Source organism: Silurus meridionalis, chromosome 21 (genome assembly GCF_014805685.1).
Source record: "Silurus meridionalis isolate SWU-2019-XX chromosome 21, ASM1480568v1, whole genome shotgun sequence".
Lineage (NCBI taxonomy): Eukaryota > Metazoa > Chordata > Actinopteri > Siluriformes > Siluridae > Silurus > Silurus meridionalis.
In genome coordinates, this window is record NC_060904.1 from 9,855,456 (window position 1) to 9,882,068 (window position 26,613).

Consider the following 26,613-nt stretch of genomic DNA (forward strand, 5'->3'; position numbering starts at 1 on the left):
AACGATGTTTTGTCTTCAAAAAGCCTTAGCGGTGTCAGGAATCCACCTGCCACGCCTCCTTCAGAGGCTGCCTTTGCCGCTGCACGCTCCCAAGCGTGCAGCGCAAATCACACACAGCTGAAGCGCATTATGAACTCTCTCCCTGCCTCCATATAAACCACTCACTCACCCACACTCGGGGTCCGTTATTGTAGGTTCATGTGTGTGTTCGCGCTTCCGCTGCTTCCGCTGCCGCCGCTGCATACTCTCTCCTCCCGGACTCCGCGTACTTTCCACTGCCGCGTTTGGCTTTCCCAGCGCACCTCGGACTAGAGACGCTTCCCCGTCGCTTCACCCCGTGCCGCGCTTCCTTCTTCACGCACCGTGGATGTATTCTTTTGAACTGCCGTTTGCGGATTATCCCGATTCTGCGGGTATTTTGTGTTGGCTCTGCCTTTGCTGAATAAAGTTTATGTTTGCCGTTACTCCGGCTTCCGCCTCCGTACCTCGCATAACAGAATAACGGACCTCCGAATAGGAATATCGGACAAAGAAAAGAGAAAAGAAAGAAGGAGAAGAAGGAATAGGACATGATCGGGTTAACGCCGTGGTCCCGGCGCGAGCCGTGTCTCGGAGGTCGGGTTCGTTCAGCCGCGGTCAAGCGGCAGCCAAGCTCCGCCCCCAGGAAAACCCGGAAGCTCGCAGCCGCTTCTCGGGCACGCTCGGCAGCGCCAAGCCCCCTTCATGACGTCATAGGACTCCCGGCTCGCTTCTCCGGCAACAGAGCCGAATGGAGGGATTTTTGGAGGAGCGTGGATCAATATGTGGAGTTAAACCCAGCCGGTTATCCCACTGAAGAGGCGAAAATCGCCCTCCACATGTCTCTTCTACCCGAGGAATCTCTCTCCCTTGCCAGAGAGCTGTGGAGCACGATGGCGGGCGAGTTCAGCTCCTGCACCCAGTTCCTCCAGCTTCTCACCAGGGAACTCGGGATAACCACAGCTGATCTCCATCTCCTCTCCCCCGCTGCTGAGAACGCCGTTCCTCATCAGAGCTTCCAGGAGGTTACCGCGCTGCTTCAGGCCCTCCAGGTCAGCTCTGCTCCGCCGAAGGTCCTCCAAGGGATCTCCACCGTGCTCCAGGAGATCCAGGCCGGCTCGGTTTCATTCCAGGACCTCCAGGAGCTCTCCGTTCTGCTCCAGAACCTTCCGGTGGGTCCAGCTCCGTTCCTGTGTCCCGAGGAGAGCTCCGTTCCGCCCCAGGACCTCCGTGACTGCTCGGCTCCTTCCCAAGACCTCCATGAATGCCTGGCTCCGGCCCAAGACCTCCATGAATGCCTGGCTCCGGCCCAAGACCTCCATGAATGCTCGGCTCCATCCCAAGACCTCCGTGAGTGCTCGGCTCCGTACCTGGACCTCCAGGAGGGCTTTGCTGCGTCCCAGGTCTCCGAAGAGAGCCCAGTTCCGCTCCAGGTCTCCGAAGAGAGCCCAGTTCCGCTCAGGTCTCGAAGAGCCCAGTTCCGCTCAGGTCTCGAAGAGAGCCCAGTTCCGCTCAGGTCTCGAAGAGGCTCCGTTCCGCTCCAGGTCTCCGAAGAGGGCTCCGTTCCGACCCTGAGCGACCCCGTGAGCTCCTCTCTGTCCCTGAGCGACCCTGTGAGCTCCTCTCCGACCCTGAGCGACCCCGTGAGCTCCTCTCCGTCCCTGAGCGACCCCGTGAGCTCCTCTCCGTCCCTGAGCGACCCCGTGAGCTCCTCTCCGTCCCTGAGCGACCCCGTGAGCTCCTCTCCGTCCCTGAGCGACCCCGTGAGCTCCTCTCTGTCCCAGAGAGCCCCCGAGAGCTCGGTCCCGCTCCAGAGAGTCCCCGAGAGCTCGGTCCCGCTCCAGAGAGTCCCCGAGAGCTCGGTCCCGCGGAAGAGAGCCCCCGAGAGCTCAGCTTCGTCCCAGGGCCTCCTGGCGAGCTCCTCTCCGCTCCTAGGCTTCCAGGCGGCTCCTTCCGCGCCTAGGCTTCCAGGAGCTCCTCTTTGCTCCAGGTCCCTGGCGAGCAGCTCCGCTCCCGGTTCCTGACGTAAGCTCCTCTGTGCTCCCAAGTCCCAAGGAGAGCTCGGTTCCAAGCCCATGCATCTCTTCAACCAAAGGGGTCCCGGAGCACACAACTCGTCTCAGAGACTGCGAAAGGGACGTCGACCCGTCGCCCCCGGGCGTCACCAAAGGCTACGGCTCGCCCCCCCGTCTCCCAGAAGGCGATGCCATATCTCAGAGCTCCGCTTCCACCAAGAGATCCCCAGAGCTCTCACCTCAGTCCCTGGACTGCGAAAGGGAAGTCGTCCCGTTGCCCCCGGGCTCCACCGAAGGCGACGGTTCGCCCCACAGTCTCCCTGAGGGCGATGCCACCTCTCGTTCTCCAGAGCTCTCCACTCCGCTCCAAGACTGCGAAAGGGACGTCGAACCGCTGCCCCTGGCTTCATCCGCAGGCAACGGCTCGCCCCACAGTCTTCCAAGAAGCGACGGCTCGCCCCACAATCACTCTGTAGGCGATGCTACGTCACAGACCTTCTCTCTTCCCAAGGGGTCCCCAGCGCACTCACCTCAGTTCCTGGACTATGAAGGGGATGTCGAACCACTGCCCCTGGCTAAATCTGCAGGCGACGGCTCGCCCCACAGTCTCCAAAAAGGTGACGGCTCGCCCCACGAGCACTCTGAGGACCAAGTCACGTCACAGAGCTCCTCCCACGGCGACGCCTCGCTCCCGAGCTCCTTCCTCAGTGACGGCTCGCCTCAGGACCCCTCTCACGGTGACATCCTGTCTCCAAGCTCCCTGGACAAGGACAGGTCACTCCTGTGTTCCCTGGAGGGTGAACTCACAACGATGAACCCTGCTGAAGTCATCAGTCAGCCTCTGTGTTCAGTCAGGGGCATCGCTCCATCTCCGGTCTCCACCCCGAGGGCCTTCCAGCCGGTTGCTGCCAGGGACGTCATGCCGTGTCAGGTCTCCAGGGCTACCGCCTCTCAGCTCCAGACCACCGCAGGGGAAGTCGCTCAGCTGCCGGTTTTCGCTGAGGGCGTGGCTCCACCTCCGTCTCCGCTGTTGGTATCTCTCCGCCTCCAGTCTCCACCGAGGGTGTCAGCCTGCTCCGGAGCTCCGTGGATGGGGTCTCTCCGCCTTCGGTCTCCGCAGAGGGCGTAGCTCCGCTCCTGGTCTCCGTGGGGGTCATCTCTCCGCCTCTTGTTTCTGCTGAGGCGTCGCTCTGCTCAGGTCCCCACCGTGGCGTCACCCCTTCCGGGTCTCCGCTGTGGCCGTCTCACAGCTCAGGTCTCCGCCGAGGACCTACAGCCGCCTCCTGTCTCCGCTGAGGGCGTCGCTCCGCTCCAGTTCGCCAGGGGAATCGTCTCTCCGACTCCTGTCCCCGCTGAGGGCGTCGCTCCGCTCCAGGTCGCCAGGGGAATCGTCTCTCCGACTCCTGTCTCCGCCCAGGACGCCGTGCCGCTCCGGGTCTCCGCAGGGGTCGTCTCTCCACCTCCTGTCTCCGCCGAAGACGTCGTTCCGCTCCGGGTCTCCACAGGGGTCGTCTCTCCACCTCCTGTCTCCGCCCAGGACGCCGTGCCGCTCCGGGTCTCCAGGGGTTCGTCGCGCCGCCTGCAGCCTTCGCTGAGGGTGTCGCTCTGCTCCAGGTCTCCGTGGTGGATGTCTCTCCACCTCTGGCTTGCGCCATGGACTTCACCCCGTTCCTGGCCTCCGCATGGGGCTGTGTTCCGTCCCGGCTCTACGCAGGTGTGGTCGCTTCGCCTGGGGGCCTTCCTTGCTGTTCCTGGCTCCGTGACGGCTCCGGCCGGGTCCCTTGACCCTGGAGGACTGGAGGCCCTTCTCCAGTGCCCGGGCCCACCGGGCTGGTGGCGGCTTGGGGCGTCGGTGCCGCCCCTTTGGGGGGGGGTGGTGTCAGGAATCCACCTGCCACGCCTCCTTCAGAGGCTGCCTTTGCCGCTGCACGCTCCCAAGCGTGCAGCGCAAATCACACACAGCTGAAGCGCATTATGAACTCTCTCCCTGCCTCCATATAAACCACTCACTCACCCACACTCGGGGTCCGTTATTGTAGGTTCATGTGTGTGTTCGCGCTTCCGCTGCTTCCGCTGCCGCCGCTGCATACTCTCTCCTCCCGGACTCCGCGTACTTTCCACTGCCGCGTTTGGCTTTCCCAGCGCACCTCGGACTAGAGACGCTTCCCCGTCGCTTCACCCCGTGCCGCGCTTCCTTCTTCACGCACCGTGGATGTATTCTTTTGAACTGCCGTTTGCGGATTATCCCGATTCTGCGGGTATTTTGTGTTGGCTCTGCCTTTGCTGAATAAAGTTTATGTTTGCCGTTACTCCGGCTTCCGCCTCCGTACCTCGCATAACAAGCGGAGCTAACACAGCAAGTGTTCGACTTGACTGCACAAACCGGAGCGTGCTTGACATAAAAATACCGTAAAAGTGATTCGGAAGAATTCGGAGTTGTCTGCTCTCGAATTTGTCGGTCTGCAATGCATGGCTTCAAGTCAAACACATCTGCGCATGCGTGAAACCTCGGAGCCGAGAGCTGGGGGGAATGCGTCTGACTGACTTTCTGAACGGCGCAAAATTACATTATCGTTAACGTGATCATAACGTATCATATTTTTTTGTAATGTTTAGAAATGATATAAATATGAATGTTTTTTTAAACACCTCTACCTATTTCACCTAAATCACATTAAAATAATGTTAAGCATTGTCACAATCACCTCAGAGTATTGTATTGTATATACTAGACATGGGCAAACTACGGCCCGGCCAGCTGAGCGTGACCAAATTCTATTAAAATAGGTACGGGTAAACGTTGTTCATATCACCTTTCCCCTGTAATGCCCACGTTTTTCCTAAAGATGTTGCACTTCAGCTCCATTGACATTCGCATGCAATAATCTCTTCTTCTCTTAAGAGAGCTTAATCTGATACTCTTTAAAAACTGCGACAGTTTCTGACAAACACCTCGGATCTATCCACAACAAAACTTACTCCAGGCTTTGTTGAACTGGCAAAATAAGGATTTCAACAACACTGTTCCTACTGAAACTGAACTTCAGTTTTTCTGCTGTGTTTATTGATGCACTGGCCAAAAAAAAAAAGATCAACAAAATGTTGATCTTTTGGCACTTGATTGCCAAATCTCTAATGTTTTATATATATATATATATATATATATATATATATATATATATATATATATATTAGGGGTGGCACAGTTCACAAAACCCACAGTTCAGTTCGTATCACGGTTTTAGGGTCACGGTTTTCGGTTCTGTACTGTTCTTGTTGTTATTTTGTTATTTTTTCTTTTAATCTTCAACACTCCAGAAATTTCCTTCAGCATTTGATATATAGCTTATTAGCTTAATTATCCACAATTTATTTATTATCCACAATTTAGAGATTTTGTGAGATTTTGATACAGCAAGAGAGAAGACATTGATGATGACATGCTTTTCGTTTATTGGGCAAAAAAAAAAAAGTGTCAGCGAGAGGGAATATTAAACCGCGGCTCGAGTAAATTCATCAGCTGATGAAATCCTTCACACTCATTCACGCTGCACGTCCTCAATGCTTTAGTTATGGCTATTGCCCTGTCCGACTTATCGCTGAGAGGCTGCTTAAATGCTGCGGACAGAAGAAGTTGTTTCCTAATCGGCTCTCTCCTGTTTGTGCTGTTTGTATCGACACAATGGCGTGATGTCTTCTCAAATGAACTGTCTTATTAGAAGTGTTGCCATTAGCATATTGAATGCATTTTGCACAATGCTTGCACACAGTCGCAGTTCTATCTACTGATTTATTTCCGTTGTCATCGTAAGTAATATGAAATCCAAAATGTTCCCACACACCGGATTTGAACGACGCGGGCGAATCCGCCAACTCCGGGCAGCCTTCATTCTCCTCCACTTGCCATTTCTGCAGCACTCGTTACTCAACTTTTACTGTCTATATGTATATTAATAATTTAATAATAATTTTATTTATTATATATATATAGACTCAGCTCCAAGTTGATGATCATGTACTGTGGAATTCATCACAACTGTAGTGCAGTTTCTGCCACGGTGCTGGTTTGTACAGGAGAGTTGTACAGGAGAGCTGCAATACAGCTTAGGGTGCAAAGAGGTTTGAAGAGGCTTGGCTGGAGACAGGTACATGGCTGACAAAACAAAGTTGGATACAAGTCCCAGATATATTCCTAAATATATATATGTACAGTGAGGAAAATAAGTATTTGAACACCCTGCTATTTTGCAAGCTCTCCCACTTAGAAATCATGGAGGGGTCTAAAATTGTCATACAGCTGCAAATAAGTATTTGAACACCTGAGAAAGTCAATGTTAATATTTGGTACAGTAGCCCTTGTTTACAATTACAGAGGTCAAACATTTCCTGTTGTTTTTCACCAGGTTTGCACACACTGCAGGAGGGATTTTGGCCCATTCCTCCACACAGATCTTCTCTAGATCAGTCAGGTTTCTGGCCTGTCGCTGAGAAACACGGAGTTTGAGCTCCCTCCAAAGATTCTCTATTGGGTTTAGGTCTGGAGACTGGCTAGGCCACGCCAGAACCTTGATATGCTTCTTACAGAGTCACTCCTTGGTTATCCTGGCTGTGTGCTTCGGGTCATTGTCATGTTGGAAGACTTAGCCTCGACCCATCTTCAATGCTTCTTAATACAGTGCAGTCGCCCTGTCCCATGTGCAGAAAAACACCCCCAAAGCATGATGCTACCACCCCCATGCTTCACAGTAGGGATGGTGTTCTTGGGATGGTACTCATCATTCTTCTTCCTCCAAACACGTTTAGTGGAATTATGACCCAAAAGTTCTATTTTGGTCTCATCTGACCACATGACTTTCTCCCATGACTCCTCTGCATCATCCAAATGGTCATTGGCAACCTTAAGACGTGCCTGGACATGTGCTGGTTTAAGCAGGGGAATCTTCCGTGCCATGCATGATTTCAAACCATGACATCTTAGTGTATTACCAACAGTAACCTTGAAAACGGTGGTCCCAGCTCTTTTCAGGTCATTGACCAGCTCCTCCCGTGTAGTTCTGGGCTGATTTCTCACCTTCCTTAGGCTCAGTGAGACCCCACGAGGTGAGATCTTGCATGGACCCCCAGTCCGAGGAAGCTTTACAGTCATGTTTAGCTCCTTCCATTTTCTAATGATTGCTCCAACAGTTGACCTTTTTTCACCAAGCTGCTTGGCAATTTCCCCGTAGCCCTTTCCAGCCTTGTGGAGGTGTACAATTTTGTCTCTAGTGTCTTTGGACAGCTCTTTGGTCTTAGCCATGGTAGTAGTTGGATTCTTACTGATTGTATGTAGTGGACAGGTGTCTTTATGCAGCTAACGACCTCAAACAGGTGCATCTAATTTAGGATAATGAATGTAGTGGAGGTGGACATTTTAAAGTCAAAAAGTTTGCTCATCCCTGGTATATATACATGTTATAAACATACTGAAACATAAAAAGATTACTCCACAGTGCTTTTACTGTTTCACTCTCATGTTATCATGAGGACACTATATGGAGAAAACACGGGTGAAAATGGTTTAAAAAGTCGTTATTTCCACATTTTAGTAGACAATTTCCTAGTTATCTGCCAATGTTCAGTTTTCTATAGGTGTTTTTCTAAAGGTAAACCAGTTCAATCTCGACACTTACCTTCGTTATATTGTGCCTGTAACTTTAATTACCACAAATCTTTCAAAAAATTTTATTAAATAAAAGCAACAGTAAAATGTGAATAATTTTAAACAACCTAATCTCTTACCGTGACAGATCCCAGGTTATCCAGGTCAGGTCAGGTGCTCTAGTGGTAGTGAATGATGATCGTTTCTTCAGAATGAGAAGGCGGGAGACACAGGAGCCAATGGGAGAGTCTGTGAGCTGCACAACCGATTTCTTTTTTTGTTGTTGTTTTTTTAAACTAAAAGTCATACTATGTTATTGTTTATATATAATTTTTTTGTTAATCTATTGATCTTATAAAACATGCAAAAAACCTATCAGTTAAATTTATCATCAATTGAATAATTGAGTGATAGATTTCTTTTGACAAATTTAGCTAAATATAGCCCAAATGTGGCCCATACAATGCCCTTGAATAAACAAAATGGGTAACCTAATTGGGGCCCACAACCCTGACTAAGCTGGGGCCCACATTCAGCCCATCTAAGTGCCCACTCTGACCCCATGCCCAAGTGATGCTCATATAACCCAGATAAATCCCATGTGGGGCCCACATGGACATGTTGGCTGGGATGGGAATACTTGTTTGTCACAAAATACACTCATGCTCAAGTGTAAAGTAAAATACTGTGCCGAAGGTACACAATTCACTATGTTCATTCTTTGTTTGTTTTGATGTGGTTAAATATACGTTTATGATCATGCTTTGTTTTTATATGAAATTTTATATATATATATATATATATATATATATATATATATATATATATATATATATATATATATATCATTGTACTTCACATTTGCACATAACACTCAACAATTTTTTTATAATTGAGGTCATGGGAGAATGCAAGAAGTTATCGGAAGAAAATATAGCCTTTATTTTTCTAATTTTTTTCAACTGGGCAAGGTCAATTCTTTTTCCACACCATATAAACCCTTCCCTTGTGCAAAGATGCAGTCCAGTATAATTGAAGTCATGGGACTCTGTGTGTCTTTTTCAGAAACTGGTTACTTACAGGGCCATAAATGAACGGTCCCTGCTCTAGCATAAATTAAAAAAAGTAGTTTGAAGACTTTCACCAGGTTTACAATGAAGGTATGCATATATTTTTCTCTCCATTTTCTTTGCTATATATGTTGCTATATTGAGCCTGATGACTAGATGGTGCTTATGTTATATACAGTATATATATATATATATATATATATATATATATATATATATTTAACTATTTAAAATTTATTTCGAAAACACTTTGGAAGCCTTAGTAAAAAATGTTTTATTTACATCAGATGCAGAGTTGGCAATTAATTATTATATTAATTGCACGGTTGTCAACTTAATTGCACATTTTTATCTATTACAAATATACCTTAAATTAATACTTTTTAAATACTCTAATCAACATGGGCATGGACAAATATGGATGCTTTATGTAAATGTATGTTTATTATTAGTGAAACCATACTCAAATAAGAGAATGAAGACAAAATATTGTTGTAAATGTTTTAGGTAATTATGTTGTTTTGAATTACATAAATCATCAGGACCCCAAAGCAAACTTTTGAAATATTTTTATATGGATGGTTAATAAGGTGATACCGGAGAAACTGAAGCTCTTCTAACTTTCATACTGATTAAATGATCAGATGGGAATTGGTTTAACCATAGACATTTTAAGCTTTCTATACATATATTTATGTATGTTTGGCAAGTATTCACTGAGATTTAGGTTGTTTCATTTAAAACACGGGTGAAAATGATTTAAAAAGTCGTTATTTCCACATTTTAGTAGACAATTTCCTAGTTATCTGCCAATGTTCAGTTTTCTATAGGTGTTTTTCTGAGGTAAACCAGTTAAATCTCGACACTTACCTTCGTTATATTGTGCCTGTAACTTTAATTACCACAAATCTTTCAAAAAATGTCATTAAATAAAAGCAACAGTAAAATGTGATTAATTTTAAACAACCTAATTTCTTACCGTGACAGATCCCAGGTTATCCAGGTCAGGTCAGGTCAGGTGCTCTAGTGGTAGTGAATGATGACTGTTTCTTCAGAATGAGAAGGCGGGAGACACAGGAGCCAATGGGAGACTCTGTGAGCAGCACAACCGATTTCTTTTTTTTGTTGTTTTTTTAAACTAAAGGTCATACTATGTTATTGTTTATATATAATTTTTTTGTTAATCTATTGATCTTATAAAACATGCAAAAAACCTATCAGTTGAATTTATCATTAATTGAATAATTGAGTGATAGATTTCTTTTGACAAATATAGCTAAATATAGCCCAAATGTGGCCCATACAGTGTCCTTGAATAAACAAAATGGGCAACCTAATTGGGGCCCACAACCCTGACTAAGCTGGGGCCCACATTCAGCCCATCAAAGTGCCCACTCTGACCCCATGCCCACGTGATGCTCATATAACCCAGATAAATCCCATGTGGGGCCCACATGGACATGTTGGCTGGGATGGGAATACTTGTTTGTCACAAAATACACTCATGCTCAAGTGTAAAGTAAAATGCTGTGCCGAAGGTACACAATTCACTATGTTCATTCTTTGTTTGTTTTGGTGTGGTTAAATATACGTTTATGATCAAGCTTTGTTTTATATGAAATTATATATATATATATATATATATATATATATATATATATATATATATATATATATATATATATATATATATATATATATATATATATATATATATATATATATATATATATATATATATATATCATTGTACTTCACATTTGCACATAACACAACAATTTTTTTATAATTAAGGTCATGGGAGAATGCAAGAAGTTATCGGAAGGAAATATAGCCTTTATTTTTTAAGTTTTTTTCAACTGGGCAAGGTCAATCTTTTAACACACCATATAAACCCCTCCCTTGTGCAAAGATGCAATCCACTATAATTGAAGTCATGGGACTCTGTGTGTCTTTTTCAGAAACTGGTTACTTACAGGGCCATAAATGAACGGTCCCTGCTCTAGCATTAATTTAAAAAAAGTAGTTTGAAGACTTTTACCAGGTTTACAATGAAGGTATGCATATATTTTTCTCTCTATTTTCTTTGCTATATATGTTGCTATATTGAGCCTGATGACTAGATGGTGCTTATGTTATATACAGTATATATATATATATATATATATATATATATATATATATATTTAACTATTTAAAATTTATTTCGAAAACACTTTGGAAGCCTTAGTAAAAAATGTTTTATTTACACCAGATGCAGAGTTGGCAATTAATTATTATATTAATTGCGCGGTTGTCAACTTAATTGCACATTTTTATCTATTACAAATGTACCTTAAATTAATACTTTTTAAATACTCTAATCAACATGGGCATGGACAAATATGGATGCTTTATGTAAATGTATGTTTATTATTAGTGAAACCATACTCAAATAAGAGAATGAAGACAAAATATTGTTGTAAATGTTTTAGGTAATTATGGTGTTTTGAATTACATAAATCATCAGGACCCCAAAGCAAACTTTTGATATATTTTCATATGGATGGTTAATAAGGTGATACCGGAGAAACTGAAGCTCTTCTAACTTTCATACTGATTAAATAATCAGATGGGAATTGGTTTAACCATAGACATTTTAAGCTTTCTATACATATATTTATGTATGTGTGGCAAGTATTCACTGAGATTTAGGTTGTTTCATTTATGTGTCTGTAAAGAGAAATGACAGTGATGGCAAAGAGTGCACCCTTTCTTCTTCTTCTTTCAGCTACTTCTGTTAGGGGTTGTCATCTGTCTTCATACTACCTGGTCCTCTACATCTATCTTTTCCAAACCAACTACCTGAATGTCTTCCTTCACCACATCAATAAACCTCCTGCTTGGCTTTCCTCTTTTTCTCAGAATCGTCAGAATTCTTCTACCAATATACACGATGTCCCTCCTTAGGACATGTCCAAACCATCTCAATCGAGCCTCCCTTACCTCGTCTCCAAAACGACAGACATGTGCTGTCCCTCTAATAAACTAATTTCTTATCCTGTCCATCCTTATCACTCCCAATGAAAATCTCAGCATCTTCAACTCTGCTACCTCCAGCTCTGCCTCCTGTCTTTTAGTCAATGCCACTGTTTCTAAACCATACAACATAGCAGGAAGGAAGCCTTAGTAAAAAATGTTTTATTTACACCAGATGCAGAGTTGGCAATTAATTATTATATTAATTGCACGGTTGTCAACAATTGCACATTTTATCTATTACAAATGTACCTTAAATTAATACTTTTAAATACTCTAATCAACATGGGCATGGACAAATATGGATGCTTTATGTAAATGTATGTTTATTATTAGTGAAACCATACTCAAATAAGAGAATGAAGACAAAATATTGTTGTAAATGTTTTAGGTAATTATGGTGTTTTGAATTACATAAATCATCAGGACCCCAAAGCAAACTTTTGATATATTTTCATATGGATGGTTAATAAGGTGATACCGGAGAAACTGAAGCTCTTCTAACTTTCATACTGATTAAATAATCAGATGGGAATTGGTTTAACCATAGACATTTTAAGCTTTCTATACATATATTTATGTATGTGTGGCAAGTATTCACTGAGATTTAGGTTGTTTCATTTATGTGTCTGTAAAGAGAAATGACAGTGATGGCAAAGAGTGCACCCTTTCTTCTTCTTCTTTCAGCTACTTCTGTTAGGGGTTGTCATCTGTCTTCATACTACCTGGTCCTCTACATCTATCTTTTCCAAACCAACTACCTGAATGTCTTCCTTCACCACATCAATAAACCTCCTGCTTGGCTTTCCTCTTTTTCTCAGAATCGTCAGAATTCTTCTACCAATATACACGATGTCCCTCCTTAGGACATGTCCAAACCATCTCAATCGAGCCTCCCTTACCTCGTCTCCAAAACGACAGACATGTGCTGTCCCTCTAATAAACTCATTTCTTATCCTGTCCATCCTTATCACTCCCAATGAAAATCTCAGCATCTTCAACTCTGCTACCTCCAGCTCTGCCTCCTGTCTTTTAGTCAATGCCACTGTTTCTAAACCATACAACATAGCAGGAAGGAAGCCTTAGTAAAAATGTTTTATTTACACCAGATGCAGAGTTGGCAATTAATTATTATATTAATTGCACGGTTGTCAACAATTGCACATTTTATCTATTACAAATGTACCTTAAATTAATACTTTTAAATACTCTAATCAACATGGGCATGGACAAATATGGATGCTTTATGTAAATGTATGTTTATTATTAGTGAAACCATACTCAAATAAGAGAATGAAGACAAAATATTGTTGTAAATGTTTTAGGTAATTATGGTGTTTTGAATTACATAAATCATCAGGACCCCAAAGCAAACTTTTGATATATTTTCATATGGATGGTTAATAAGGTGATACCGGAGAAACTGAAGCTCTTCTAACTTTCATACTGATTAAATAATCAGATGGGAATTGGTTTAACCATAGACATTTTAAGCTTTCTATACATATATTTATGTATGTGTGGCAAGTATTCACTGAGATTTAGGTTGTTTCATTTATGTGTCTGTAAAGAGAAATGACAGTGATGGCAAAGAGTGCACCCTTTCTTCTTCTTCTTTCAGCTACTTCTGTTAGGGGTTGTCATCTGTCTTCATACTACCTGGTCCTCTACATCTATCTTTTCCAAACCAACTACCTGAATGTCTTCCTTCACCACATCAATAAACCTCCTGCTTGGCTTTCCTCTTTTTCTCAGAATCGTCAGAATTCTTCTACCAATATACACGATGTCCCTCCTTAGGACATGTCCAAACCATCTCAATCGAGCCTCCCTTACCTCGTCTCCAAAACGACAGACATGTGCTGTCCCTCTAATAAACTAATTTCTTATCCTGTCCATCCTTATCACTCCCAATGAAAATCTCAGCATCTTCAACTCTGCTACCTCCAGCTCTGCCTCCTGTCTTTTAGTCAATGCCACTGTTTCTAAACCATACAACATAGCAGGAAGGAAGCCTTAGTAAAAATGTTTTATTTACACCAGATGCAGAGTTGGCAATTAATTATTATATTAATTGCACGGTTGTCAACAATTGCACATTTTATCTATTACAAATGTACCTTAAATTAATACTTTTAAATACTCTAATCAACATGGGCATGGACAAATATGGATGCTTTATGTAAATGTATGTTTATTATTAGTGAAACCATACTCAAATAAGAGAATGAAGACAAAATATTGTTGTAAATGTTTTAGGTAATTATGGTGTTTTGAATTACATAAATCATCAGGACCCCAAAGCAAACTTTTGATATATTTTCATATGGATGGTTAATAAGGTGATACCGAGAAACTGAAGCTCTTCTAACTTTCATACTGATTAAATAATCAGATGGGAATTGGTTTAACCATAGACATTTTAAGCTTTCTATACATATATTTATGTATGTGTGGCAAGTATTCACTGAGATTTAGGTTGTTTCATTTATGTGTCTGTAAAGAGAAATGACAGTGATGGCAAAGAGTGCACCCTTTCTTCTTCTTCTTTCAGCTACTTCTGTTAGGGGTTGTCATCTGTCTTCATACTACCTGGTCCTCTACATCTATCTTTTCCAAACCAACTACCTGAATGTCTTCCTTCACCACATCAATAAACCTCCTGCTTGGCTTTCCTCTTTTTCTCAGAATCGTCAGAATTCTTCTACCAATATACACGATGTCCCTCCTTAGGACATGTCCAAACCATCTCAATCGAGCCTCCCTTACCTCGTCTCCAAAACGACAGACATGTGCTGTCCCTCTAATAAACTCATTTCTTATCCTGTCCATCCTTATCACTCCCAATGAAAATCTCAGCATCTTCAACTCTGCTACCTCCAGCTCTGCCTCCTGTCTTTTAGTCAATGCCACTGTTTCTAAACCATACAACATAGCAGGAAGGAAGCCTTAGTAAAAAATGTTTTATTTACACCAGATGCAGAGTTGGCAATTAATTATTATATTAATTGCACGGTTGTCAACTTAATTGCACATTTTTATCTATTACAAATGTACCTTAAATTAATACTTTTTAAATACTCTAATCAACATGGGCATGGACAAATATGGATGGTTTATGTAAATGTATGTTTATTATTAGTGAAACCATACTCAAATAAGAGAATGAAGACAAAATATTGTTGTAAATGTTTTAGGTAATTATGGTGTTTTGAATTACATAAATCATCAGGACCCCAAAGCAAACTTTTGATATATTTTCATATGGATGGTTAATAAGGTGATACCGGAGAAACTGAAGCTCTTCTAACTTTCATACTGATTAAATAATCAGATGGGAATTGGTTTAACCATAGACATTTTAAGCTTTCTATACATATATTTATGTATGTGTGGCAAGTATTCACTGAGATTAAGGTTGTTTCATTTATGTGTCTGTAAAGAGAAATGACAGTGATGGCAAGGAGTGCACCCTTTCTTCTTCTTCTTTCAGCTACTTCTGTTAGGGGTTGTCATCTGTCTTCATACTACCTGGTCCTCTACATCTATCTTTTCCAAACCAACTACCTGAATGTCTTCCTTCACCACATCCATAAACCTCCTGCTTGGCTTTCCTCTTTTTCTCAGAATCGTCAGAATTCTTCTACCAATATACACGATGTCCCTCCTTAGGACATGTCCAAACCATCTCAATCGAGCCTCCCTGACCTCGTCTCCAAAACGACAGACATGTGCTGTCCCTCTAATAAACTCATTTCTTATCCTGTCCATCCTTATCACTCCCAATGAAAATCTCAGCATCTTCAACTCTGCTACCTCCAGCTCTGCCTCCTGTCTTTTAGTCAATGCCACTGTCTCTAAACCATACAACATAGCAGGTCTCAACACAGTCATATAAAATTTCCCTTTCACTCTTGCAGATACCCTTCTATCACAAATCACTCCTGCCACTATTTTCCACCTATTCCTTCCTGCCTGCACTCTTTTTTTTCACTTCTCTAACACACTTTCCATTAATTGCACAGTTTTGCAATTCCTTTGAACCCAGGTATTAAACTCATCCTCCTTCATCACCTCTTCTTCCCTTCTCTGCAGCACGTACCTCCTCTCCAGGCTCTTCCCAACCTGCTCCCTGCTCTTGCCACAAATCACAATATCATCCACAAACATCATAATCCATGGAGACGCCCGTCTGACCTCCACCAACCTGTCTATCACCACTGCAAACAGGAAAGGGCTCAAAGCCGCTTCACACTTCTGCTGTCACACTGTCCTCATACATGTCCTGCACCACCCTTACATTCTTCTCTGCCACATCAGACTTCCTCATACAATAGAGCAACTCCTTTCTCAGCACCCTGTCGTGTGCTTTCTCTAAATCCACAAACACACAATGCAACTCCTTCTGATCATCTCTATGCTTCTCTATCAACATTCTCGAAGCAAATAATGCATCTGTAGTGCTTTTCCTCAGCATGAAACCATACTGTTGATCACAGATGGTCACCTCTTCCCTCAGCCTGGCTTCCACTACTCTTTCCCTTAACTTCATGGTGTGACTGATCAACCTAATTCCCCTGTAGTTACTGCAGGTCTGCACATCTCCCTTATTCTTAAAATAATTACTAGCATGCAAGATGCATCTTCTTTGTTTTATTTATTTTACAAAAGCACAGCATTTTATCATCATCATGAGTGTATACAAATATAAGTAGACCCTTATACAGATTCAAATTATGAATAATAACAATAATCATTCTGAGGAGGAAAATGCCACAAAACACACTGGCACGCTTGTCAACCCCAGAGGTGTTAATTGCTGGATGTGTGCATCATAGTGGATTTTAGTGCTTATTTAAGATTTCACACCAATAAAACAAATATCTACTGATTAAAAATTATAATATATATTTTTTTAATACCCGAGTAAAGAAAGGATTTATATAAATACTGATATATATTATAAATATGTTGTTGAAGGTTTTAGTTTCGCCTCTTTTATATTTATTATTTATATATTTTTAATAAAAATGGTCAAACATAAATGTGCACTGCATTAAAAATAAACAATTAATGCAGTGCACATTTCAGTAAGTGAAATGTACATTTCTAAATTAATAACATCTGGTAGCATCAAGTTAAAAAATAGAGAAGATTAAAGTATAGTTGTCACTTTCCCTTGCTCTCACTTTGCAATTTGTACCAAATAAATAAATAAATTTGGCAAGAAAAATGAACAAGTAAAGAACAAAAATAAAATATCAATATGTGAGTCTCTGCAACAGTGGGTACAATTAGCCTGTTTTGCAGTACACATCTTTTCAAAACAGGGTTGCAGACTTGATACTACTGTATTTGAATTACTGTACATGAATTTACATAGTTAAATAAAATAAAATATAGACTATAAACAGTAATTTAAAGAGGTATATGTACTATAAATGTAGTATACAGATGAATAGCCAACACAAAATACCCGCAGAGATCGGGATAATCCGGCAAAAGGCAGTCCATAAATAATATCCACGGTGCTTTACGGAGGAAGCCCGATTGCGATAAGCTCAATGTGGGCGGGGCACGCATGAGCGAAGGAACAGGGCATTCCCTGAAGCTCCGAGGTATGACAGCCACCGAAGGGGGCGTGGCAGGGGGATTCCTGACAGTATAAATACGGCTAAAAACAGGAAAAAACGGTTAATTATTGGGTATTGGTGGAGTTCGGGAACGGATTCATTGGTTTTCCATTATTTCTTATGGGATAATTAGGTCCGGTTTTCGAACATATCAGATTTCGAACGGTTTTAAGGGACGAATTAAGTTCGTTAACCGGGGGACCACTGTATATGTACTATGAATATAATTACAGATGAATATGAATATATATGTACTATGAACAATAATATACAGATGAATATATTGTATATTATTACATTATATTGAATATAATGTATTGTAAACATGATATACAGATGCCTATTACTATACACGGAGAACGGGTATATATACAATAGTGATAAGTTAATGGTGAGCAGCCATTCAAAAAAGAGCAGTGTGCAAATGAGCAAAGGTTTGTGTAAACAGTCCGTGCAATAACAAAGTGTGAGGTGAGAAATTATCAGTGTCTTGGTGAGCATAAGTTTTTGTTTAGACAGTCCATTAGCAAAGTGACGAAGTGTGAGGTATGTGGTAGTGTATCAGTGAGTGTCAGAGTTCACTAAAGAGACAGCTCTAGGAAAAAAGCTGTCCTTTGGTCTGCTGGTCCTGGTCCGGAGGCACCTGTAACGCCTGCCGGAGGGCAGAAGAGTAAACAGTCTATGGGCGGGATGAGAGGAGTCCTTAAGAATGCTGCGAGCTCGACGCAGACAGCGTTTCTTTTGGATGTCCTCCATGGCTGGGAGCGAAGTCCCTGTGATGCGCTGGGCAGTTTTTACCACCCGCTGCAGTGCCTTATGCTCTGCAACAGAGCAGCTCCCATACCAGACTGTGACACAGCTGGTCAGGATGCTTTAAGTTCACCAGGATATCCGAGGAGAGCTGATTTTTCTTAAGTGTCCTCAGGAAAAAGAGCCGCTGGTGAACAGGCTGGAGGTGTTGATGTTCCAGGACAGATATGCCGAGATGTGGATTTCCAGGACCTTGAAACTGGAGACACGCTTAACAGCCATCCCATTGATGTGGGTGGTGTCATGTGTGCCTCTTGTCTCCTTCCTGAAGTCCACAATAAGCTCCTTTGTCTTGGAGGTGTTAAGGAGCAGGTTATTGTTATTGCACCATGTGGCTAGGTGCTGGATCTCCTCCCTGTAGGTAGTCTCATCATTGTTGGTGATGAGACCGATCACGGTAGTGTCATCTGCAAACTTGATGATCGAGTTAGATCCATTCACAGGCCTGCAGTCGGAGGTGAAGAGGGAGTAGAGGAAGGGGCTCAGCACACAGCCCTGTGGTACACCAGTGTTGAGTGTGATGGTGTTGGAGCAGATGGAGCCAGATCGAACCTGCTGGGGTCTGTTGGTCAGAAAGTCCATGACCCAGTTGCAGGTGGAGGTGTTAATGCCCAGATCTAGAAGTTTGGCTATTAACTTGGATGGAATGTTGGTATTGAATGCTGAGCTGAAGTCAACAAACAGCATACGTGCATAAGTGTTCTTATTGTCCAAGTGTGTGAGTGCAGTGCTATGGAAACTGCATCTTCTGTGCTTCTATTGCTTCGGTAGGCAAACTGGTGAGAGTCTAATGTGGATGGCAGAGTGTCCTTCAGGTGTGCCAGGACCAGCCACTCAAAGCACTTCATGACAATGGGTGTCAGTGCTACAGGGCGGTAGTCTTTCAGGCACGTTGGGTTGGAGTGTTTTGGCACTGGCACAATTGAGGTGCATTTAAAGCACTTCTCAGATTGATTGAGACAACAATTGCTTCTCTTAGTTAATTGTTAATGCCTTTCCTCCTGGGATCACACTTGCTGATGATCAAATAAGAAGGATTTGATTAGCAGCACCTGTGTCAAAAATAGACCAGGCGTCAGAAACGGGAAGTAAAACAAAATGTAATGCTTCCTTAGAATCTTAACCAGGAGCATGAAAGCATGGAAGCACTGGGAGCATGGAAGCCTGGAAGCATGGAAGCACAGGGAACCAGAGAGGTAGGAATTCCAGGTGATCTATGGTTGTACCTGGTAGATCAGACTGTGAGTGAAGGGGAATAGGGACCTTATAAAGGCAACAGGTAAATGGGGAACAGGTGTAGGTGATTCGTAGGAGGAGGACACGTGTAGCTGATTAGTAGCAGGAAGAGGCTGAGTGAGAGTGTGAGCCTTGGAGAGAGGCATGGCTGGTTGTTCTCTAACATTACCCCCTCCTCCAGGGGCAGAGGTGGGGCGACGCCTGTAGCACGGCGGCGCCCTCCGTGGGACTCTGGAGTGGACTCTGAGGCGGTGCGGCATCCTTGTCAGTGCCTGGTGGTGCAACCGGTGCCGGTGGGTGGAGCGACTGCCTTGTCGGAGCTCGGGGGCAGAGTGACGGCCTCGTTGGTGCTTAGGTCTGGAGCGACTGCCTCGTCGTGGCTCGGGAGCGGAGCACCCCCCCCAGAAAATAACCCAGGCAGAGCAACACCCCCAGTGGAACTCAAGAACTGAGCGGCACCCCCAGCAAGGAACAACAGATGGGCGATGCACCGAGTGGGGCTTGGAGACTGGGCGATATACCCAGTGGGGCTTGGAGACTGGGCTATGTACCCAGTGGGGCTTGGAGACATGGGGGATTTGGAAGGAAACTGAAACCCGGGCTCCTGGCAAAAACCAGGATAGCCTGAGCATAAGGTACTCTGGCGCCCCCAGACGTCTGCAGTCCAGTCTGGGGCCTTCCCTGAGTGGTGGAGGCTGTACTGTTGGTCGGCTGTTGCAATACCAAACACCTCAGCAAAATGTCTGGGGGAAAAGAGAGTATGCACTGATGATGTCCCAGTTGGAGAAAGTGGGCTGTAGGGGGAAAGCGTTGCAGCCACATTAGCATGAGCTGGAGCCGATGTGAATTACCTTATAAAGAGGACAGGTAAATGGGGAACAGGTGTAGGTGATTAGTTGGAGGACAGGTGTAGCTGATTAGTAACAGGAAGAGGCTGAGTGAGTGTGAGCCTTGGAGAGAGGCATGGCTGGTTGTTCTCTAACATTACCCCTCCTCCAGGGGCAGAGGTGGGCGACGCCTGTAGCACGGCGGCGCCCTCCGTGGGACTCTGGAGTGGACTCTGAGGCGGTGCGGCATCCTTGTCAGTGCCTGGTGGTGCAACCGGTGCCGGTGGGTGGAGCGACTGCCTTGTCGGAGCTCGGGGGCAGAGTGACGGCCTCGTTGGTGCTTAGGTCTGGAGCGACTGCCTCGTCGTGGCTCGGGAGCGGAGCACCCCCCCCAGAAAATAACCCAGGCAGAGCAACACCCCCAGTGGAACTCAAGAACTGAGCGGCACCCCCAGCAAGGAACAACAGATGGGCGATGCACCGAGTGGGGCTTGGAGACTGGGCGATATACCCAGTGGGGCTTGGAGACTGGGCTATGTACCCAGTGGGGCTTGGAGACATGGGGGATTTGGAAGGAAACTGAAACCCGGGCTCCTGGCAAAACCAGGATAGCCTGAGCATAAGGTACTCTGGCGCCCCCAGACGTCTGCAGTCCAGTCTGGGGCCTTCCCTGAGTGGTGGAGGCTGTACTGTTGGTCGGCTGTTGCAATACCAAACACCTCAGCAAAATGTCTGGGGGAAAAGAGAGTATGCACTGATGATGTCCCAGTTGGAGAAAGTGGGCTGTAGGGGGAAAGCGTTGCAGCCACATTAGCATGAGCTGGAGCCGATGTGAATTACCTTATAAAGAGGACAGGTAAATGGGGAACAGGTGTAGGTGATTAGTTGGAGGACAGGTGTAGCTGATTAGTAACAGGAAGAGGCTGAGTGAGAGTGTGAGCCTTGGAGGGAGGTGTGGCTAGTGGTTCTCTGACAACCTGACTGTTACTTGTTCTCTTAAATCCTATGGAGCAGTAAGGGTATACTTTATTTTTCACACATGGCTTCTTCATTTCCGCATGATTGAAATAATGATAACACTGTTTAATACTGTATATTTTTTTTTTCATCTGGGATTGTATTTCTCATTTTAAGACCTGATTTGAGCCAGATGATTTTTATTTTGTTCAGATATGTAAAAAATAGGAATTAAATAAAGGTGTACTTTCTGTGTGTATGTATGTCAAATTAATGAAAACAATGTAAAAAGTAAAGCAAACATGAAATGCAGTAAACCAAAATGTGACCATCTGTTAAAATTATAAAGTGAAGATTATTTCTGAAGAAGAAAAGAAATGAAATTATATTTTTGGGTGGATGCATATATTGTGCATATGCATTATTCAATCTGTATTTTCTAAACATTTTTATCTGATAAGAAATAAATATTAAATTTTTTTTAGTGGAACTGATTAAAACTGATTTGGCAATTATCTTTTTTTTCTCACAGGTATAATTTATACTTTTGTCTTGGACAAAAAAGAAAAAAGACTGACAATATCCAATATGATTCCAGGTAAGTTCAGCTGTGATGACTAAAAACATAAAAAAAAAAGTAGGGCTTTAGTTTGAGTAGGCAATTTAAGATGCTTTTCTCAAATAAAGCTAAAAAATGAAATGTATCTAACAAATCAAAGTCCATTTGTTTTATAAGACCAAACGAAGTATTACAATAAAAAAACTATTACAGAATTGCTTTTTTCTTTTTTACATTTGCTAAAATACATATTCTGTGACTTCTGTGACTTTACATTTTTTTACTCATGAGTACAAAAGCTATACAAATATTGTTATTTGTATAGAGCTTTTAACAATGTGCAAATATATAGGTTCAGTTTTTTAAAAAACAAATAGCCCTATAAAACGCTAATAAGCAAGCCAGATACAACTTAAAACAAGATATAAAGCTATAAATAAAAAAAGATTTCAACTTTTTGTTCACTTTAGAGCTGTGTCTAATTATTTTGCCTCTGCAGCCTAATAGCTCTTTAGTCATTTACAGGTTGTGGATAATCTGTGACCCTTACCTTACATTTGTAGCCATTACAACTTTAGGTTAGGTTAGGTCAATTTTATTATTTGTTTCACAGCCAGCAGAATCCATACAATCCCAAACACACAACAACAAACAGTACAGAGAGGAAAAAGAAAAAAAAGAAAGTATTTGAAAACCCAATAGCAACTGGTACAAAAGAATTTTTAAATCTATTTGTCCTGCAAAGCGGTAAAAAATATATACGTGAAGACGGTAACTTTATGTGCAAACCATAGTTGGGTGGTATTTTCCTTATTCCCGCAAACCTGCCCATTTGCAGCTCATGTGGGGCCACTGTGGGCAGTTCACTGTAGGCACCGTTAATTGCATAAAAGGCATTTGTTTTGTGCAGGCATTAAACAATACAAAAACACACTAGAAAAATTTAAAAAAGCAAAAAATATAAACAATTGCTTACAAAAAACTTTAAATTTTACAGTTATACAACTAAGCATGTAAGGGATGGAAAATTTGCTCAAAGGGTCAGCAGAGGCAGTTTGCTGGTAAATAAACTCATGGCCTTCTGATCAGAAGCCAAAATCTGATACTGGTTCATTAGGACAGAGACGATAAGTCTAAAAATCTGTTGAGAGAGAAAATAATAGTTAATAATAGTTTAATAGGAGAAGTGCTAATTTAGGTACTGATGAAAATGTAGTAGACATGGTTTGAAGACTGCTAGTGACTCAGTTGTTTAGCAATGTCAAATTAATTATGTCCTTCTTGTACCCTGAGAGATGGTGGGACGAATCGTCCAAGTGCTCGAATCGAGCAGTGGCTGAAGATCAGTGGTAGTGTGATTCAGTGCATGGGGAAGATAAGTTCTACAATTTAGAGAGCTGCTGGTCAATTTCTGCATTTGTAGGCAAACATCACTGTTTTAGATCTGATGCTGGCAGCTATAGCAAGCCAGTGAAGAAAGTGGAGAAATAAGCTGTTGTCAGAGAGCTTAGAAACGTGCATCTGCATTCTTCATCATTTAAAGAAATATCTTTCAGAGGTAGACCAGGGACACTGGTTGCAGTAGTCTTGGACTTGAGATGATGAGAAACTTATAAAGCACATGAATGACTTGTTTGGATAGAAATTAATGGAGTCTTGTGTCTCCATTAGCATTAGCATAAACGTTCATTAGCATATTAGATTAGCAATGTAAAGGAAGGTGAGTGACAGAAGGTGAAATGAGAATTCTCATTTTGACTTGTAAATAAGTTACCTGGGATGTACAGTGTCATGAAAATTATACTAAATTTCCCTTCTCAAGAAAAGAAACACATATTTGTAGCAACAGATTTTGTCTATACATTCATTACAAAAACTTGTGCAGATCTGAGGACAACACTTGTTCCCACTGAAATTTGGTTTGGAGTTGTGCCCTCCAGTACAGTGCTAAATTTCTCCGGGAGGAAAGAATAGGAGACAGACAACAAGTTAATCACAAAGAAATTGACTGCATTTTGTCAAAGGTGAGAAAAGGATCAGACAGATAAATGTTTGTATATTTGAATTATACACTCATGAGACATGTGGCTTTCAACCCAGTACTTTTCGGGATTGTTCCAGGACTGATTTCTTGTATTTATATATAAAATAAAAATAATGTTTATTGCAGGAAATGTATATCCATGGCACTTCATAATCTATAACTTAATATATTTATTTGAACAATATCAACTTAAATCATTGACAGTAAAACTTAAAGTGTCTAAAATAAAGTGTCTTAAAATATCCAAATTGTGTATGTAGCACATTTTTGTCAGGAACTGTTAACATTTAACCCTCTGAAGTCTGAGGGTGTTTTTGGCCCCATTGAGAGATTTTGACATGCTCTTACATGTGGTTCTTTTTAGTTGCTTTTAAAATATATTTTATTGACAAAATTCTTATTACACTGTATTCTGCACAAACTGGGCTACCATAATATGTAAACAACTTATATGTGTTTTTGTATTTTTGACAAAATAAGGTTTATGCGTGGTTTTTGAAAAAGTAAAAAAAAAATAACCTCACTGAAATAAGGCCACAAAACCTATAGTAAACATGTTTTTACAAGACTTTTTGAGAACAGATGTTCTAATGTCGTTTTTTTTTTTTATAATCATGTGAAAATCATCCTGCCTGCTCATTCACATTAAACAATACTTTGATTTAAAATTGAAAAGACACTTTTTACTTTGAAAGGCCATATGCGAAGGGGCATCAACATGCTGTGACTGACAGCTTTGTAGACAATGGGTCGCATAATGAGCTGTCGATTACATAATGAGCTGTAGATCACTGACACAACACTCTCCGGGAAAAACATTTTAAATAGACTAAATAGAGAGTGAGAGTCAGAAGACCTCCAGGTTCACGTGCGGGCAGGACTCGCAGAGTCTGTGGAACTTTGTCGTTATCTGTCTGATCCTTCCATGACATGGTGGACTGTCTGTGTGCTGCCTTTGCCCTTTTTGGAGCAGGTGCTTGATCACATCTGTTTATGAAACACACACACACACACACACACACACACACACACACACACACACACATCACTAATTGTGTCGTAAAGTTGTTTGCATATGTCATTCAATGCAATAATGACTCAAACTAAATATAATTTAAGAAAATATAAAATATTTACTTACTCAGGATGATTCTCGGTTTAACTTGCGTGGCCTGGTGTGAGTTTTCAGTGAAGGCAGGGGTGATGCAGCCACATTCCTAAAAATAACCAAACAATATATTTTAGTATGATGAATACACTTGAACAATATGTATTTGTTAGCATGCATTGTATAGCCTATAGGCCTATTTGTTGATGGGCAATAGGACAGATAAATGTTTGTTGATGGACCATAGACCATAATGCATCTCAGACATTTACACCAACACCATTTACAGCTGAGCAAATAATATTGTCATTGGTAAAGTTGTTCTGGAAAACCAAAGTAAAATCCACAAAGGTTGTTAATGAAAAAATAAAGAGCAAGGCAGAAAACGGCCAAACCGCAACGAGACTCCAGGTTAAACAACCCTGGTGAAAACTATGGTCAAACAAAATACACAGAGTCCCGTAACATATGAGAAGCTAAACAGAGTGCTTGGATAGTCCTGCAGTGTTCCTCAGCCTAAGCTGTAGAACAGACAATAAGCTGGTGGAGGAATGGGGTTTAAGTAGCATGCAAACAGGAGGGCCAGGTGTAGCAGATTAGTATGTGGGAGAGCTGCTTGGAGTGATAGGTGGAGGTGTGGCTGGTGGATCCCTGACAGTACCCCCTCCCCCCATGGGTGGCTCCCGATGCCCTAACCCTGCACCTGGGCCAGCCCCGACCCCAGGGCGCCGGACAAAGTGGATGAGCGGCGTGGAACTCCTCCAGGAGTGCTGGGTCCAATATGTTGTGTCTCGCCACCCATGACCATTCCTCGGGACCGTAGCCTTCCCAGTCCACGAGATACTTAAGGCCTCTGCCCCGATGACAAGAGTTCAGCACTTCTCGCACCGAGTAGACCGAAGGCTGATCCAATACCTCATGTGGAGGGGGTCCATTACTAAATCAATGCCGATGTGCAACCACGGCCGTCATGGAGTAGGCAGGGGGATGAGTTTGCCCACTGGTAAATGCCGGGGAGTCTTTGAGATGGCACAGACGTTGCAGCCCCGGATGAACTCCGCCACTGTGTTGCTCATCCCTGGCCACCAGTATCGCCCCCAAACCAGATGTAGGTTCTGCCTTCTACCCGGGTGCCCTGAGCTGGGGACCTCATGTATTGCTCTCAGTAAGGCTTGTCGACACTCTTGAGGAACAAAAGTACGGTTCCCAGGGCAACCCGGGGGCGCAGGTTCTCTCCGTGTGGCCGTGCGGATGATCTTGTCTAACTCCCATATAATTGGGCTCAGGATGAGCGTAGGAGGCAAAATGGGCCCTGGCTCGGTGGGTTCTTCAGGCCCATAAACCCTGGAGAGCGCATCGGCCTTGCCATTCTTCGAACCTGGCCGGTAGGTGATGCTGAACTTAAACCGAGTAAAGAAGAGAGCCCAGCATGCCTGACAGGGGTTTAGGCGCTGTCAGGAACTGTACCTCCGATCGATGGAACTCACACTTGGGGAGGTTGAGATACAGCCGGTGTTCCCGCAGCAGTTTTAGGACTTAGGTGACATGGTCGTGATGTTCTCATAGCGTTCGGGAATAGATCAGGATGTCATTGATGTATACGATCACAAACTGGTGGAGGAAGGGATGGGAAAACCTCGTTCATGAAGTTCTGAAAGACCGCCGGAGCAATGAAAAGAC

The 26,613-nt window shown here is 43.1% G+C and overlaps 1 protein-coding gene across 1 annotated transcript in view; it reads left to right on the plus strand.

Moving 5' to 3' along the window:
* The first annotated feature begins 10,736 nt into the window (after positions 1–10,736).
* LOC124375480 (ADP-ribosyl cyclase/cyclic ADP-ribose hydrolase 1) overlaps positions 10,737–26,613 on the plus strand; it is a 41,352-nt gene continuing 25,475 nt past the window's right edge. Inside the window, exons 1-2 of the mRNA XM_046833862.1 lie at positions 10,737–10,798; positions 21,755–21,820. Coding sequence (XP_046689818.1) covers positions 21,811–21,820 — 10 coding nt within the window. The 5' untranslated portion in view covers positions 10,737–10,798; positions 21,755–21,810. The remainder of the gene's footprint in view (positions 10,799–21,754; positions 21,821–26,613) is intronic.